Source organism: Schistocerca piceifrons, chromosome 7 (assembly GCF_021461385.2).
Source record: "Schistocerca piceifrons isolate TAMUIC-IGC-003096 chromosome 7, iqSchPice1.1, whole genome shotgun sequence".
Lineage (NCBI taxonomy): Eukaryota > Metazoa > Arthropoda > Insecta > Orthoptera > Acrididae > Schistocerca > Schistocerca piceifrons.
The window spans coordinates 252,691,332-252,707,531 of NC_060144.1; the positions used below are offsets into that span (position 1 = coordinate 252,691,332).

General features: G+C 42.7%; 1 protein-coding gene across 1 annotated transcript in view; it reads left to right on the forward strand.

Moving 5' to 3' along the window:
- Positions 1 to 6,485: 6,485 nt before the first annotated feature.
- Positions 6,486 to 16,200, forward strand: part of LOC124805607 (myrosinase 1-like) — a 37,801-nt gene continuing 28,086 nt past the window's right edge. Inside the window, exons 1-2 of the mRNA XM_047266174.1 lie at positions 6,486 to 6,669; positions 12,840 to 12,973. Of these exons, the coding sequence (XP_047122130.1) occupies positions 6,486 to 6,669; positions 12,840 to 12,973 (318 nt within the window). The remainder of the gene's footprint in view (positions 6,670 to 12,839; positions 12,974 to 16,200) is intronic.

A 16,200-nucleotide genomic window follows, 5' to 3' on the forward strand; every position in this document is an offset into this window, starting at 1 on the left:
TGAATGTGATAAGCCTGCTTAACATACGCATGTTTTTACTATCCTGATCAGTGAAGCTAAATCAGGCCGGTGTGAGAGAGGTTTTTAAATTTTAGATTCCACAAAAAATATTAAACCATCATTCTTTAATCTTTAAGTAACTTTGTTCCATTTAATGCGGTGAAGTGACATTTGACTACAAAATAAAACTCTATTAACTGGGCGGTGCAAGAAACTAAACCTACTTAATCATGTGTTAGACATTAGAATCAAAAAACTGTATTATGAAATGGATGAAACTGGTTTTTAACGATTACAACAATTTATCTTGAAATTCACTCCTTATTAAAAAAAATGTAATGGTGAATCTATGACTCTTGGTAAGACGTGTGAGCAGATAATTTTATTTATTCTCGTCTCAACAGTCAAATGAACGGATCTGAATCAATAAAGGGGAATAGTACTGAGAATTGGTCTTCCTCAAGCTCTCGTAAATTAAGCGCAAACAAGCAATCCAGCGGCAACATTATCTGGATATCTTCACGCTTCTAAAATCTGTCTTTACAAAACCATATTTCCAAAAACCTACATTCTCTGCTCTGCATGTCTGTGTTCTGCTGGTAATTTTTCCAAACCGCTGAACTGCGTGAGCGACACGGGACTGTGTCACTTAATACACGCGACTATTGCACTGAGCAGACCACGTGCCTGCACTCAGAACCTCTGGGGTGTAACCATATCGACTATGAAAGACATCTGTCTGAAAAAAATCCAGTGCAGAAGCATGATGTATGACTCATCCTAAGTCAAATCACTGTCATCGACTACCAAAAATAACCTAGAGGTTTTACTTCATCTTGTGTGTGTATTGTGTATTGAACTGTGGACCTAGAAACGAAGAAGAGGCTTCTTCCCTGCCGGCCCGCAATGGTACACAACCCCACAACAGGCCACAGCAGTCCACCTACCCCACCACTGTCCCACACCGAACCCATGGTTATTGTGCGGTTCTGCCCGTAGTGGAACCCCCGGGAACGTCACATACCAGACAAGTGTAACACAAATGTTTGCTTGGTAGAGAAATTATGGTGTACACGTACGTGCAGAAGCCCGCATTCGCCAAGGCAGATGGAAAACCGCCTTAAAAACCATCCACAGGCTGGCCGGCACACCGGACCTCGACACGAATCCGCCGGGCGGATTCATGCCGGGGACCGGCACGCCTTCCCGCTCAGGAAGCAGCGCCGCTTACATTAGCTTACTAAAACAGTTTTACTGTCATTTAAGACCAAAATAAAAGCTAAACGAAAGGAAGAATGGTGAAAAATTCCCATATGTGGACATTTGCTAACTATAATTCTCCTGCTGGATAATATACCTCAGGACATGTCTCCGTTTTGCACTTTACAGTTTTCTTCATTTTTGTCGAAGCACTGTGCAGAAGGTGGTCGTTACTTTGTTCCTGAAACCTGTCCCTTTCCTAGAAGGCAGGACTCAGCGGCAGCGCCGTGCGTTGCTGCTGAGTATAAAATTATACTCACCCTGTGGTAAACCTCATCTCACACGCATGCCTCCTTGAAGGTACTGAAATGCATTTCTCAGCCGGAAAAAGCTAAAGAAAAAATCCTGTATCCTCGTAACCCGAAGTGGCACTAAAAATTGTGTTTTCGGTGGAAGGAATAGTTAAATGAAAGTATGCGCGTAAAATTTCATTCTATTATGGTAAGCTTCACTACACCAGTCACTGCCATCATTAGTCTAAGCTGTACAAAGTATGAAAACTCCACACACACATCATTCATAACTGCAGCCAGTTTAAAGTATTTATTACTTACCGTTCACCGAAAGTTTAAAACAGACTGTTTCTTTCAGAACAGCTCGCTCAAAAGTTACTACAATCGGTCTCACCAACAAATGTTAACGTTCGCTAGCAATCAACACGCTACGATGAAGTTAGTCATTTAAAATGTCATCAGAAGTTCTGAGTTTCACACCGTGCGTTCAGCTGAACTCTTTTCCACATTTTACGGCATTTATCAAACGTTTTGATGCCGAAATAACACAATATTAATAATTTTCATTGGAGCACATTCCTCACGGGACCAGGTACTTCAATGTACAGTATAAAGGCTTAACATACAACATTATTTCACGTTCACACCTTCGTTCACGCCCACAACTAAGCACAATTATAATAGCAATTAATAAACAGTTAGAGAATTAAACAAACAGAACTGCAATTAAAAATGACAGTATTTTGACTACAGCTCAAACAGTGTCCGTCAGATAGTGAGCTCTACCAGAAAGCATAGAAACTGCGCACACTTGGTGATCTGATGCCACCTGGCCTGTGCGTAGCTCATACTGCACTTCTGTCCACGATCTCCATGTTCTCTATGTAAGACGTTACTCCTCAAGTCCAAAGGTAATTCAGAATCTGAGGGCGAACTACCAAGTTTCTGCTGTTCTCAGGCTATCTCAATCAGTTTCATAACAGCAGCTAACGCGTGCAATTCCGGTTTTCGACATATATTGTCAAATTAAAAACGTCCAGATGCCTGTTAGTTGACAGTAATGTGGGGTGTGTCCATCTTTCACCCTTAAGACAGCTTCAACTCTGCTGGGGACACTTACAATGAGGAGTGTGACTGTCTGTGGAAGTCCATACTTCCACAAGAGCCGATGGTCCGCAGCTCGTGGTCTCGAGGTCGCGTTGTCGCTTCCCGAGCACGGTGTCCCGGATTCCATTCCCGGCGGAGTCACGAATTTTCACCTGTCTCGAGTTGACTGGGTGTTTGTGTTGTCCTCGTCATTTCTCATTCATGAAAGTGGCGAGACTGGGCTGAGCAAAGGTTGGGAATTTGTACGGGCGCTTATAACCGCGCAGTTGAGCGCTCCACAAACCAAAAATCGTCATCATCATTATCATCATCATCATCATCAAGAGCCGAGACGAGGCAATGTAGTGATCTTGAAGGCTGGGTTCTGGAGGGAAGTCGACGTTCTAACTCATATCATTCTGTTGAGTTCTGGACAGGCTAGTTCATTTCAAAATGATTCTATTCACAAGCGATGACCTCAAAGATGCCGCTTTATGTGTGAGTGCATGGTCATGCCGATACAAACCGTCACTGGCTTTCAGCTCTTGCTGCGCTGTACGCAATACACAATGGTATAAAATGTGTTCATACCAGCACACATACAGCGTTTCCGTAAAGGCAATAGAGGGACCGTACCACACCTACCAAAAATACTCCCGTACCGCAACACCATGTCTTCCGTAGTCCTGTTCCATCGGATTGCCACAGACATCACTCTCAATCATTTGTTTCCAGTCATCTACTGACCAGTGACGTCGCTCTTGACACCAGCTCAAGTGTCACTTAGCAATGACTGAAGAATTGTGCTACTTACGAGGGGCTGCTTGACCACTGGACCCCTTTTCTATACCTCCAAAAACAAAGTCATTACGTTAGCTGGGATACTGGTAGTCGTATGGAATTCACGAGTGATTCCTTCTGCTGACTGCATACCATTTTTTACGCACACCCTTTGCAGTGCTGAACGTTCCCTGACGGTCAGTACATAAAATCAGCCTGATCTGGGTTTCGTTGTGGTTGATCCTTCTCGTTTCCATTTCGCAATCAGATCACCAACTATTGTGCAGCTTTAGAAGGTGGAAGTATCCCTGATGGATTTCTTACTCAGGTGACATCCAACGACTAGTCCACGTGAAACGTCCCCTTAGAAAAATTATAAATCACTTACATTATTTGATTTTCAAACAGCTGAGCAAAACTGAACGTACTCAGACATTACTCTCTTTACTTATTCTGATCAACACTAAACTGGTGCACAATATTTTTAGCGCAACGCAATCTGACTTCCAAAAATCTCTACAAAAGAATGGCCCTGACTAACATTAACCTATACGTTTCACAAATCACTTACCTCACAAAAATCTTCGTTACTCGAACTACTGCAATACAGCGAGCGCCACTACTGCCAGCTAAATAAAAGATTCAAACTACTGAAGGCACTAGCTACTGATAGGCATAGTTAGCAAATGAAAGATTTTGATAGAGAACAAACAATGTATTTACCTTAATAGTGTTCAAAAGTGATAATATATGTATATATCAGTCTATGATATCCAATATTACAAATTTACTCATTCTGATGGACACACGTCCAGATCGTCTGCTCTCAAAATTCCGCCATCTCTCTCCCCACATCCACCACTGCTGGCGGCTCACCTCCAACTGCGCAACGCTACGCGCTGTTAACAGCCAGCTGCCCAAAACTACAATAGCAAACAACAATGCCACCCTGCCACAGACTGCACACAGCACAGCCAGTGATTTTCATATAGAGCACTACATGGTGTTACCAACATAAAAACCTAAAGAGCCTACTTACATAGCCCCCATGCTCCCCACAAAAAATTTTACAAAATGTTTTGGGCAGTGGCCAATACAGATTTGAAAACGTTTCATAATTACAGTAACAAAGAAATCAAATGCACACACTCATTCATACAATGTTGGTCAAAAGCTAAAATTTTCTCACAGTCCATAAAGACAGTCCTGATCTTTCATCACAGTAAAATCGCAGTTTTTTGTTTCCCTCAGAGTCTGATCAGTAGAAGAAAATGCACACGGAAGTAGTCGAGTTCCATGCTGTCTTGAAGAAGTAGTGTTGTCCTTCCAACGGAAGGATAATGCTGACTCTTGACATGCAGAGAGGTAATGGGCCACAACAGAGCAAACCCACCGCAGAGTCAGTCGAAGTTTTGAAGAATATTTGTAGGTAGGTCATCATAGAGCAGACCCATTGTAGTCCTGGTAGAGATTATGGTATTAGTGGGCCACCAGAGGTGCAGACCCACTGCAGTCCTTGTAGAGACGGCCAGCAGCCTTCTGTTGCGACTGTGCAGGTGCACAATCACCATCTAAGAGTCTTGCGGACAATATGGCAAGTCTATAAACCACCACTTGTGCACTCACAAAGGTTTTGGAATTGTCCTTAGAACTAGCAATTTTGTTAGTCAGTCCCTTGCTGAATTATTAACACACATCCAAACACTAACAGTCCTCTTTTTTCAGATATTGTGCATATATTATGACCAACAGAAATATGTGCAGTGAAATGAATGCTTACAAGTTACTTAATTTGATGAAGTGGTGTCAATTACAACTATCCAGAGCGACCTTAGGTGGAATGACCTTATAAAAAATAATAGGAAAAGCAGGCGCCTGTCTGACGTTCATAGGAAGATTCTTAAGGAAGATTCTCATCCACGAACGAAGTGGCTGATAAGGCTCTTATTCGAGTGATTTTGAGTACTGTTCATCGGTATGGGCTCCTTACCGGGTAGGATTGATAGAAGAGATAGAGAAGATCCAACGAAGAGTGGTGCTTTCTGTTCGTCACAGGATCGTTTAGTCGACGCGAGAGCGATGCGGGGATTCTCAACAAACTCCACTGCTGACGTTACAAGGGAAGCTTAGTGCATCACGGAGAGGTTTACTGTTGACATTTCTAGACCGTATTTTTCAGGAAGAGTCGGACAACGCATTACTCCTCCCACATATATCTCGCGTAATGACCAAGACGAGAAAATTTGAGAAATTGGAGGCAATATAGAAGCTTACCGACAATAATTCATCCCATGCCCCATTCTCGAGTGGAGCAGGGTGTGTGTGCGTGAGGGGGGGGGGGGGGGGGGAGCCGGCCAGAGTGGCCGAGCGGTTCTAGGCGCTACAGTCTGGAACCGCACGACCGCTGCGATCACAGGTTCGAATCCTGCCTCGGGCGTGGATGTGTGTGATGTCATTTGGTTAGTTAGGTTTAAGTAGTTCTAAGTTCTAGGGGACTGATGACCTCAGAAGTTGAGTCCCATAGTGCTCAGAGCTAATTTTTTTGTGTGTGTGAGTGTGAGTGGCAGGGGGGGGAAATCAGTTTTTTGTGCCAGAAGTACCCTTCGCCATGCACTTAGGTTTGATTGCGGAGTATTGATGTACGTGAAGGGTGACTGTCATCTTATAGCAGTGATTTAATGTAGATAGCTTTTGAAGATTGTAGCCATCGTCACTTTGCACCAGGAAGAAACCTGCGCGTTACGAAAGCATCATGTGAGGACGGAGCCTCGATGAGGTAAGCTGCAGATGAGGACGAGACCTTTACAACAGCCATTCTCGTTGTGCCAAACCGAGTAAATCCCTCGTCACGCGATGTGGCCCTGTAGTATTTTCACCTTCGGTGAGCACACACGATTATCCGAGATTGTACGGATGTTAATCGCGGATCATCTCGTAACTGGTCCGGAACGACGAGGTCGGCTTAAAGTGTAGTGTGTAACTTACGGAGGATCTGCGTTAGCCGTTCGTGGCGGCGGCAAGCTTTGTCGAGCTTTCGGGGGGATCACGAGGGTCGATGTTGGGCGGTGCGCAGAAGATAAGCATCGCTATATAGCGGACGGTGCGCAGACGACGGCATGTCCCGCCATGTCCCGCCGCCAAGAGGTGCTACTGGCTGTCGTGGCCGCCCTGTCCGTGCTCCTGGGAGCGCCGGCGGGGGCTGCGCCGACGACCGCCGGCTCCGGGAACGCCGTGAACCAGTTCCCGGAGGGCTTCCTCTTTGGCGCCTCCTCCGCAGCTTATCAGATTGAGGGCGGTTGGAACGCTGACGGTAGGTCTGCCTTCATCATCCTATATATCATCATCATCATCATCGTTTAATACTGATTATGCCTTTCAGCGTTCAGTCTGGAGCATAGTCCCCATTATAAAATTCCTTCGTGATCCCCTATTCAGTGCTAACATTGGTGCCTCTTCTGATGTTAAGCCTATTACTTCAAAATCATTCTTAACCGAATCCAAGTACCTTTTCTTTGGTCTACCCCGACTCCTCCTACCCTCTACTGCTGGACCTACGAGTCTCTTGGGTAACCTTGCTTTTCCCATGCGTGTAACATGACCCCACCATCTAAGCCTGTTCGCCCTGACTGCTACATCTATAGAGTTCATTCCCAGTTTTTCTTTGATTTCCTCATTGTGGACACCCTCCTGCCATAGTTCCCGTCTACTAGTACCTGCAATCATCCTAGCTACTTTCATATCCGTAACCTCAACCTTATTGAAAAGGTAACCTGAATCCACCCAGCTTTCGCTCCCATACAACAAAGTTGGTCGAAAGATTGAACGGTGCACGGATAACTTAGTCTTGGTACTGACTTCCTTCTTGCAGAAGAGAGTAGATCGTAGCTGAGCGCTCACTGCATTAGCTTTACTACATCTCGCTTCCAGTTCTTGCACTATGTTGCCATCCTGTGAGAATATGCATCCTAAGTACTTGAAACTGTCCACCTGTTCTGTGTTCCTCCTATCTGGCACTCAATCGTTTATATTTCTTTCCCATTGACATTACTTTCGTTTTGGAGATGCTAATCGTCATACCATAGTCCTTACATTTCTGATCTAGCTCTGAAATATTACTTTGCAAACTTTCAATCGAATCTGCCGTCACAACTAAGTCATCCGCATATGCGAGACTGCTATTATGTGTTCACATATCTTAATCTCACCCAGCCAGTCTATTGTTTTCAACATGTGATCCATAAATAATATGAACAACAGTGGAGACAGGTTGCAGCCTCGTCTTACCCCTGAAACTACTCTGAACCATGAACTCAATTTACCGTCAACTCTAACTACTGCCTGACTGTCTATGTAAAGACCTTTAATCGCTTGCAAAAGTTTGCCTCCTATTCCATAATCTCGTAGAACAGACAATAACGTCCTCCTAGGAAGCCGGTCATATGCCTTTTCTAGATCTATAAAGCATAGATACAATTCCCTGTTCCACTCGTAACACTTCTCCATTATTTGCCGTAAGCTAAAGATCTGCTCCTGACAACCTCTAAGAGGCCTAAACCCACACTGATTTTCATCCAATTTGTCCTCAACTACTACTCGCACTTTCCTTTCAACAATACCTGAGAAGATTTTACCTACAACGCCGATTAAAGAGATACCTCTGTAGTTGTTACAATCTTTTCTGTTTCCATGTTTAAAGATTGGTGTGATTACTGCCTTCGTCCAGTCAGATGGAACCTGTCACGACTCCCACGCCATTTCGATTCTCCTGTGTAGCCGTTTAAGACCCGACATTCCGCTGTATTTGATGAGTTCCGACTTAATTTCATCCACCCCAGCCGCTTTATTGCACTGCAATCTATTGACCATTTTCTCCACTTCCTCAAATGTGATCCTATTTCCATCATCATTTCTATACCATTGTACATCGAAATCTGAAACATTACTGATCGTATTTTCACCTTCATTGAGCAACTCTTCAAAATATTCCCTCCACCTGCTCAAGGCATGAACAGTATTCACCAGCAGTTTTCCTGAGCTGTCCAAAATACTTGTCATTTCCTTCCTACTTTCCTTTCGAAGACTGCTAATTACACTCCAGAATGGTTTTCCAGCAGCTTGACCCAAAGTCTCCGACCTGTTTCCAAAGTCTTCCCAAGATATCTTCTTGGATGCTGCAATTATCTGTTTGGCTTTGTTTCTTTCTTCAACATAACTTTCTCTGTCTACCTGAGTTCTAGTATGTAGCCATTTTTGATACGCCTTCTTTTTCCTTTTACAGGCTGCCTTTGTGTCATTCCACCAAGCTGTTTGCTTCATCCTACCTTTACACACTACTGTTCCAAGATATTCTTTAGCCACTTCTAGTACTGTGTCCCTATACCTTGTCCATTCCTTCTCCGATGACTGTAATTGACTACATTCAACTAACTGGTACCTTTCTGAGATCACTGTTATGTACTTGTGCCTGATTTCCTTATCCTGAAGTTTCTCCCCTCTTATTCTCCTACATATGGACCTGACCTCCTGCACTTTCGGCCTCACAATACCAATTTCACTGCAGATTAAATAGTGATCAGTGTCATCAAAGAATCCCCTGAATACACATGTGTCCCTCACAGCCTTCCTGAATTCTTGATCTGTTATTATATAGTCAATGACAAATCGGGTTCCCCTGCCTTCCCAAGTATACCGGTGAATGTTCTTATGTTTAAAAAAATGAGTTTGTGATTACTAAGCCCATAATGGCACAGAAATCAAAGAGTTGTTTCCCATTTCTGTTGGCCTCCATACCCTCTCCAAATTTGCCCATAACCTTTTCATACCCTTCTGTTCGATTTCCAATCCTGGAATTAAAATCACCCATATATAGCCAATTTTCGCCATACAGAATCACTAATTCTGTCTGTAGTGACCTTAATCTATCTTCAATCTTCATACTAATTATGATAGCGAGTGACTTAGATACTGAGAGAAAGTGATACTGGGTGATTAAAATTAAAGGGCAGTCACTCACGGAGGTCCATTGTGGGCTGTAATTACAATATGGCAATGAAACTTGGTAGATATCCTATTGCGTTAATGCAGAACAGATTTACGCTGGAAACAAAAACTAGTTCCAGATTTTCTCAACAGTTGCAAATCTGGGGCTGTACACTGTTTGTATGACGGTATGACGACGACCCTGTCATTTGACAATCCATAACGTTAGTTAACATTATGGCTATCAAGAAGAGAGAATGTGCACTGCTCGTGAAACTGTTTTATGTGAACGACAGTGAATATAGTGCTGCATTGGCAGAGTATCACCGATGAGAGATATGGGGAGAGGCACAAGTCATTAAATGGTTGACAATGACATTCGAAAACATGGGTGAGCTTGGTGTGGCACCTGGAAGTGAAAGGCGTCCTATCGCGGTTGAAGTTATTGACGTGGTAACTGTTGGTGTAACTGACCATGCAGCACTTGCTCCGAGCAGTGCTACTGCTCGTGTAGTGTCAAGAGGATTGCTCGGGAAGTTTGGTGGTCCATTTTACACCAGTACCCGTACAAGGTCCAGACACTGCTGCAACTGAAACCTCATCATCTTCCGCAACGTTTATTCTTTCGCATGGAAATACTGACGTGATGTGGCCTGACGATATTATACGGAGTGACGAAGGCCCATTTTAACTAAAGAGTGCAGTGAACACACGGAACTGCCGAACGTGGGTTACTTTCAAGCCGCCCACGTATTGTGCACGAAGAGCTATTGAACTCGCTTTATGCACTCGCTGTATGTGACTGTGTGGTGCGGTGTGGATTCACAAGTACGTTTTCTTGGTTCATTTTTCTTCCAAGAAAATACACCCAGAGGACCTGTCAGGTGTGCTGTGACGTGGGCACAGTTCTGACACCTCCTTACTGCATGACTTCTGCGTTGGAAGAATGCAGCTATATTCCAGTCACCAATTTTCTCCTCCGAATGCGAAAATATTTTGTTGACCCCGACCGACCTAGGGAGGAATGATCATCAAGATAAAATAAGGGAAATCAGAGCTCGTAGGGGAAGATTTAGGTGTTTATTCTTTCCGCGCGCTATACGAGTTTGGAATAATAGAAAATTGTGAAGGTGGTTCGATCAACCCTCTGTCAGGCACTTACATGTGATTTGCCGAGTATCCATGCAGATGTACATGTAGGTATATAGATTTAAATGTAGAAGCAATTGCTGGAATTCCCTATTAAATGTAGTTAATGAAAGTACCCATTTCCACTATCAATGTTTGCTGATGAAAACACTACATACAAGGAAAGATATGTAATCATCATGAGCAACAAAATGAATTTATGAATGCATTAATTTTGGCACAGAACGTATTAAAAATTAATTCTTGTCGTCTGATGCAAACAAACTTCCTCAAAAGATTGATGCGTTTATCACTTTACGAGTTTTATTACACCTGACGATAGAAATTTATTCATATGTTGTGTATTACTTATAGTAAAAGTCCGCGAATCCTTTTATTTATTGGGTTTAACACAATAATGTGTCTAAAAGTTGTCTGTAGCAGTATTTCACAATAGTAATGCGTCATATAAACGTATATAACTCGAATAAGACGAATATGTCAAAGGCTGTACATAAAGCGCTTCCAAATTGCTCTCTCCTTCGCAGTATGTTTTGCAGAAGTAAATCAAATATTTTTTAACTTAACAACAGCCATTAGAGTCCATGTTCAGCAACAGAGCACAATAGAGGACACCTTGCAATCCAGAATCGTTGCAGTATTTCTCGTGTAAACCATCTTGTTTCGTCTGTCTCTTATTCAGCTTCTGCTCATTATGGAAGACATGAAACGTGTCAGTCACTGACCAGTGCATTGTGCGATGGAAGATGTCTACGGGACATAATCAAGCCCATTCAAATTCCTTTCTCACCTTCCAGAATCATTTGCGTAAAACTTTAGACCTACTGTCAGGTACGTTAATCATCTGTTTTGGCTCCTCCCTAAAGAGATATCTTATTTTTATATGTGACTGGATTCGTTTTTAATTTTGCGGTACAGTTCTTTCCCCTCTCGTAACATACGCGTTCTATTCACAATAATACGAAAGACCCCCAATTACACCGTATCAGTTATCCCCGACAGCCACGTCGTTCGGAGCCTTTCACTATTGTGCAGACCCTCTGTTCCAATCGTAGTGTTCTAATGTTTAGCCCTTCTTGAGATAGCTTTTGTCTTGTATATACGTTATGTCCTGAGAAAAGCAGTGACCATCTTTTATCGCCTAGTGTTAGCATATCGTTCGCTGATTTTCAGATTCACGGTTTCACCGAGATATTTAAAGCTGTTAGCTCTATCTCTATTAATACGCACTATCTTCAGGTGATGATCAGTTGATTAAATGTTTCTCATTTTTTTTAAAGGTCCCTTCTTTTCTACTTGCTCTCTTAGAATATCTACCTGCTCTGTAGGCCTGATAGTGTTATCAGAAGCACTCTTGATATTGCTTCTGAATCAGACAGTGCATACGTGATTGTGTAGCCGTTACCTGTCCAGCACTTTTTCCCTTTTGCGGCTGACCTTTTCCAAAATACAAGCGGAAGGGAACCGGTCAGCCCGTCTGATCTATATTTTAAGATCAAACTCTGTGGAGAGCTAGTACTTAATTTTACGTTACACAAGTCTCATTATCTCCTACCCGATAACTTCTGTTGCTTTGACGTCCTTTGTGAATTCTATAAGTCTGTAGACTAGCCTTGAATTGTACGCTGTTATGATGACTACAAAGCCTACTACATCTTAGCAAAGGTAGTTTTCCAATGCACCAAATATCTAATTACATTTTACTGGTAACTGTACTTTTTACACTTACTGAATGAGGTAAATGGATGTAGCATACTGTAATGAAACGTAGACATTTCTCATAGGTGCTTGAAATTACTTACTGCTAACAGTTACTTGTTAAATTGTTATTACGGCCATAGAGCTTTTAAGCATTTAAAACTATTTCAATTCCAGCAACATGAAACTGATTGATTACCACCAGGTGGTACCGATGGCGAAATCACTATTGATGATCTTGCTAACATCTACGTGATATATTTTTTGATAACAGTGTAGTCCAATAATAGTTCTAAACTGTGCTTTTTTTGTTTTTCGATTTTTCTGATAGGTGTTGTATTGGCTCTGACTATGCAGGTAGGTTTTAATATACTCATCGAAATGTTAGCAAGGGAGTAAAGTGAAATGTAAAAAATAATCCGTGATCTCTACTGGTTACATCGTGTATCGTCGAATATCATGTCCTTCATGGAACCTTGTTTGGTGTTAGGTGTAATAAATACTTTCGCTGCCTGAAGCCTTTGGATATGTTAATATTAAAATAAGAAAGGTATTTAAATTCGTCATTCACTATTGCAACTGGTGTCTTATATAGTTGATACTGTCCAAAGTTTCAGGGGCATTTGAACTGAAGTGCTTTTGCGTTGTTTACAGGGAAGGGCGAAAGCATATGGGACAGGCTGCTTCACACTTTCCCGAATCTAACAACTGACGGCAGAAATGGAGACGTTGCTGCCGACTCCTATCACAAGTACAAGGAAGATGTGGAGGCCTTAGCCAGCATAGGGGTGAGTATCAAGAATCAGTGGCTACTCTAATCAATTTTCATTGCTGCTGTGAGACTGTAACTTGCGAAGCAGCTCGCGGAAGTTTCACCAACCAATATCGACGGAGCATGGTGGAGTGGAGGACGCGGACCGTACATTTGTCACTTTACGAGTTTTATAACACTTTAAAATAGGAATTTATTCATACATATTGCATTCCTTATAGTGAAAATCCGCCAATCCGTTTCTTTATTGAGATTAACACAATCAGCTTGTGGAAGTTCCATTTTAGTTCGTGTACATTTGCCACGGAAAATGTCCCTTGTGAAGGACAAAACTAACACACGAATGTGAAGCCAGCTCCCACGTTTATAATACAAAACCTGCATTTTTTGTGGAGATGCACATATGCACCAATTGTACACTCAGTGTCTATGAGCTTTGCCAACAAATGTCGTATCTTCGCACCTGTTTACTGTGAAATGGTAAAGGTGGCATCAAACACCGCGCGCAATGTGCTCTTCAAGCCCCTCTCCTTTGTACTGCGTCCTTTTCTGCGAACGAAGGAAACTCCAGCCACCTGCTGTGAAGGCACCGCCGCTACCTTGCCAATATACCGATACGACTGTATAGCACTGAGAGGTTTGGTAGGGGGAATTCACTCTCTCCTATACTACGTTAGTGGGAAGTGTGATGTTGGCAGAGAAATAACATAATGGTTCAAGGCCATGACAGAAGAATTTTAATTCTACAAAAACATCTGTCAACTACTTACTACTTTCTGACTACTGTAGTGTTGTAGAGGAACAGCTAAGGTAATGCAGATCCCTATTGAGCCATTTACTCTGCAACACTGATCCATGTTGAGTGTGGATCTGGACCCCTAGAACCGCTCTGTCCGAATTGTACATCAAGTTGGCCCTTGGAAATGAGTGCAAAGTAAAACGGCATTCGTCAGTTAAAATGAAGCTGCTGGATTCGTAATTGCATGCTTGAGGAATAGCTCTCGAAACGGATTCCAATCTTGGAGAGGGGAGAAAAGAAAATGTCGTTGGCAGCATTTGGCAGAGAAGAGGTGATGAGGTTCTGGCGCCATTTAGTTATACTCTTTTAGCTAATGACACGGATTAAAATCCAGGCATCCTTGCAGTGCCTAATGGAGAATGTCATCTGGGACTGTTGAACGTGATACATCTACTGCCCTCTTTGAGCTGTTAGATCAGAACAGTTCATTTACCGACACCGTATTTCACCTTCTTCCTTCTCACATAGTCATCTAAAATATAACAAGAAATTTAAATACATGCACAGTTACAAAATTCACTCTCAGTTATAGCTGAATCGCGAAACGATCCACAAGAGCTGCCAACTAGAACCGCGTCCAGTAGTAAACTGTAGTACTACACAAACCACAGGTATTTTCTAAACATGAGACGACGTGTTAAGTAAACTTTCCGTGGACGTGTCCATTCAGTCTCTCTAGAAATATGAGCCGCTGGAGGCTTACTCACAACAAATAGCTCAGAAAATGTCTTTAACGGTGCATCAAAGGGTAGAGGAGCAGGTCCTTTCCACCCTGTGTGTTTCACAACACCTATATTAAAAACGGATGAGTTAAAAATTGGAAAATTTGAGCAACAACGACAGTGCCATCACAGCACTGGTTGGCCTGATGGGGAAAGTTGCTGTTTGGTTCTTCAGAACTGTTATTCATTCCTAATGTGCCCACCAGCTGACAGCAGGGCTATCCGAAACAGAAACTGGGGATGTACCTTAGCTGTAAAATCAGTACCGCATGCCTTGCACAGAAAACGACTGTAGTCATAGTGGATAAGATACTAACACTGTATGAGACGAAACGTGAAAGTTTTTATGGGCGTTCCTCAACAAATTATTTTCAATGAAGTTTCACGTTCTAATATGATTTAACAGGTCGAACGCCGGAGGCATCCTTGTCAACTGCTACACTAAATACGTAACCTGACCAAATGAGCATCTAGTAAACTCATCTGACCAAATACTTGTCACTTTTGTACGTCCGTCTTTATAGAAGATAGTGGCTGGGACATCGACTAGACAGTTTGACGCAAATAGCAGTATATTTTTAGCCGTAAATTTTGAAATCTTTCTTAAGCTACCAGATTCTATGTTACATTACAATGTCATCAAACCCGCTAATAAATCCAATTGCGTGTACTCATTGTAGAAGCCACAATAAGATAAACAGTGTCCGCAAATCTCTGACATGAACCGCATGACCATGTCGTTTATATCAGTGTTCTGCGAGGATCGGTTATCTTATTACGATTCCTACAACAACCACACGCAATTAGATTTTCCGATTTATTGTAATCAAGGGGACTGCTGACGACGTAATGTTACTTCGAAACGGATAGCTTAATGAAGAGGTCAAAATTTACATATGAAAGCGTACTGCTGTTTACTTCAGATATTTCCCATTCACTTATTAGAGCCCATTGGGCCTTGGGAGGTCATGTGTACCTTCACCGTTAAGTCAAGTTAGTGAAGAGATCGGTATATGCTAGTCGGTTACACGGAATCAGTGCACTAAGATGAGTAGACGCGTAAACATCACACAACAGCTGTCATGTTAGGACGTGGTTATGACCACAGTGTGAATAAAGTAGTGATGGTGTTTGGTTTGTGGGAAGTTCTACTGCATGGTCATCAGTGCCCGTAGACATTCCCAATCTGAACACACTCCAATCTAGCCACTTTCATGAAAGATGACGACAATACACGCACCCAGTCCCCGGGCAGTGAAAATCCCCAACCCGGCCGAGAATCGAACCCAAGACCCCATGAACCACAGGTGGCAACGCTGACCATTAGACCACGAGCTGCGTAAGAATAAAGTGGTCTTACTTGTTGATGTATCAGTGCTGACTCCTTAATGTGTCCACCAGGAATGTGTGCCACTGTCTTGCAAATAACAGGGCGTATTAACAGTGACGTAAGAAGATCCTAACCACCAGATACCGGTGATGAACGTCGCCCAATATCAATGAGAGTCGTTTTCTCACCCGACAACAGTTTCTGCCATCAGTGATTGTACATCCTCCTCTACCAGTTTCCCAGCGTGCAATGCGGAGGGAACTGCATGACGTGAAATTAATAGTAGATTACCTCGCGAATGGCGAATGCTCACAGTGTCCTTACAATAATACATCTCAACACGCAGACATTGGGCAGTAGTTGATCGGTGGCGTGTAGTAAGACCCGACGAG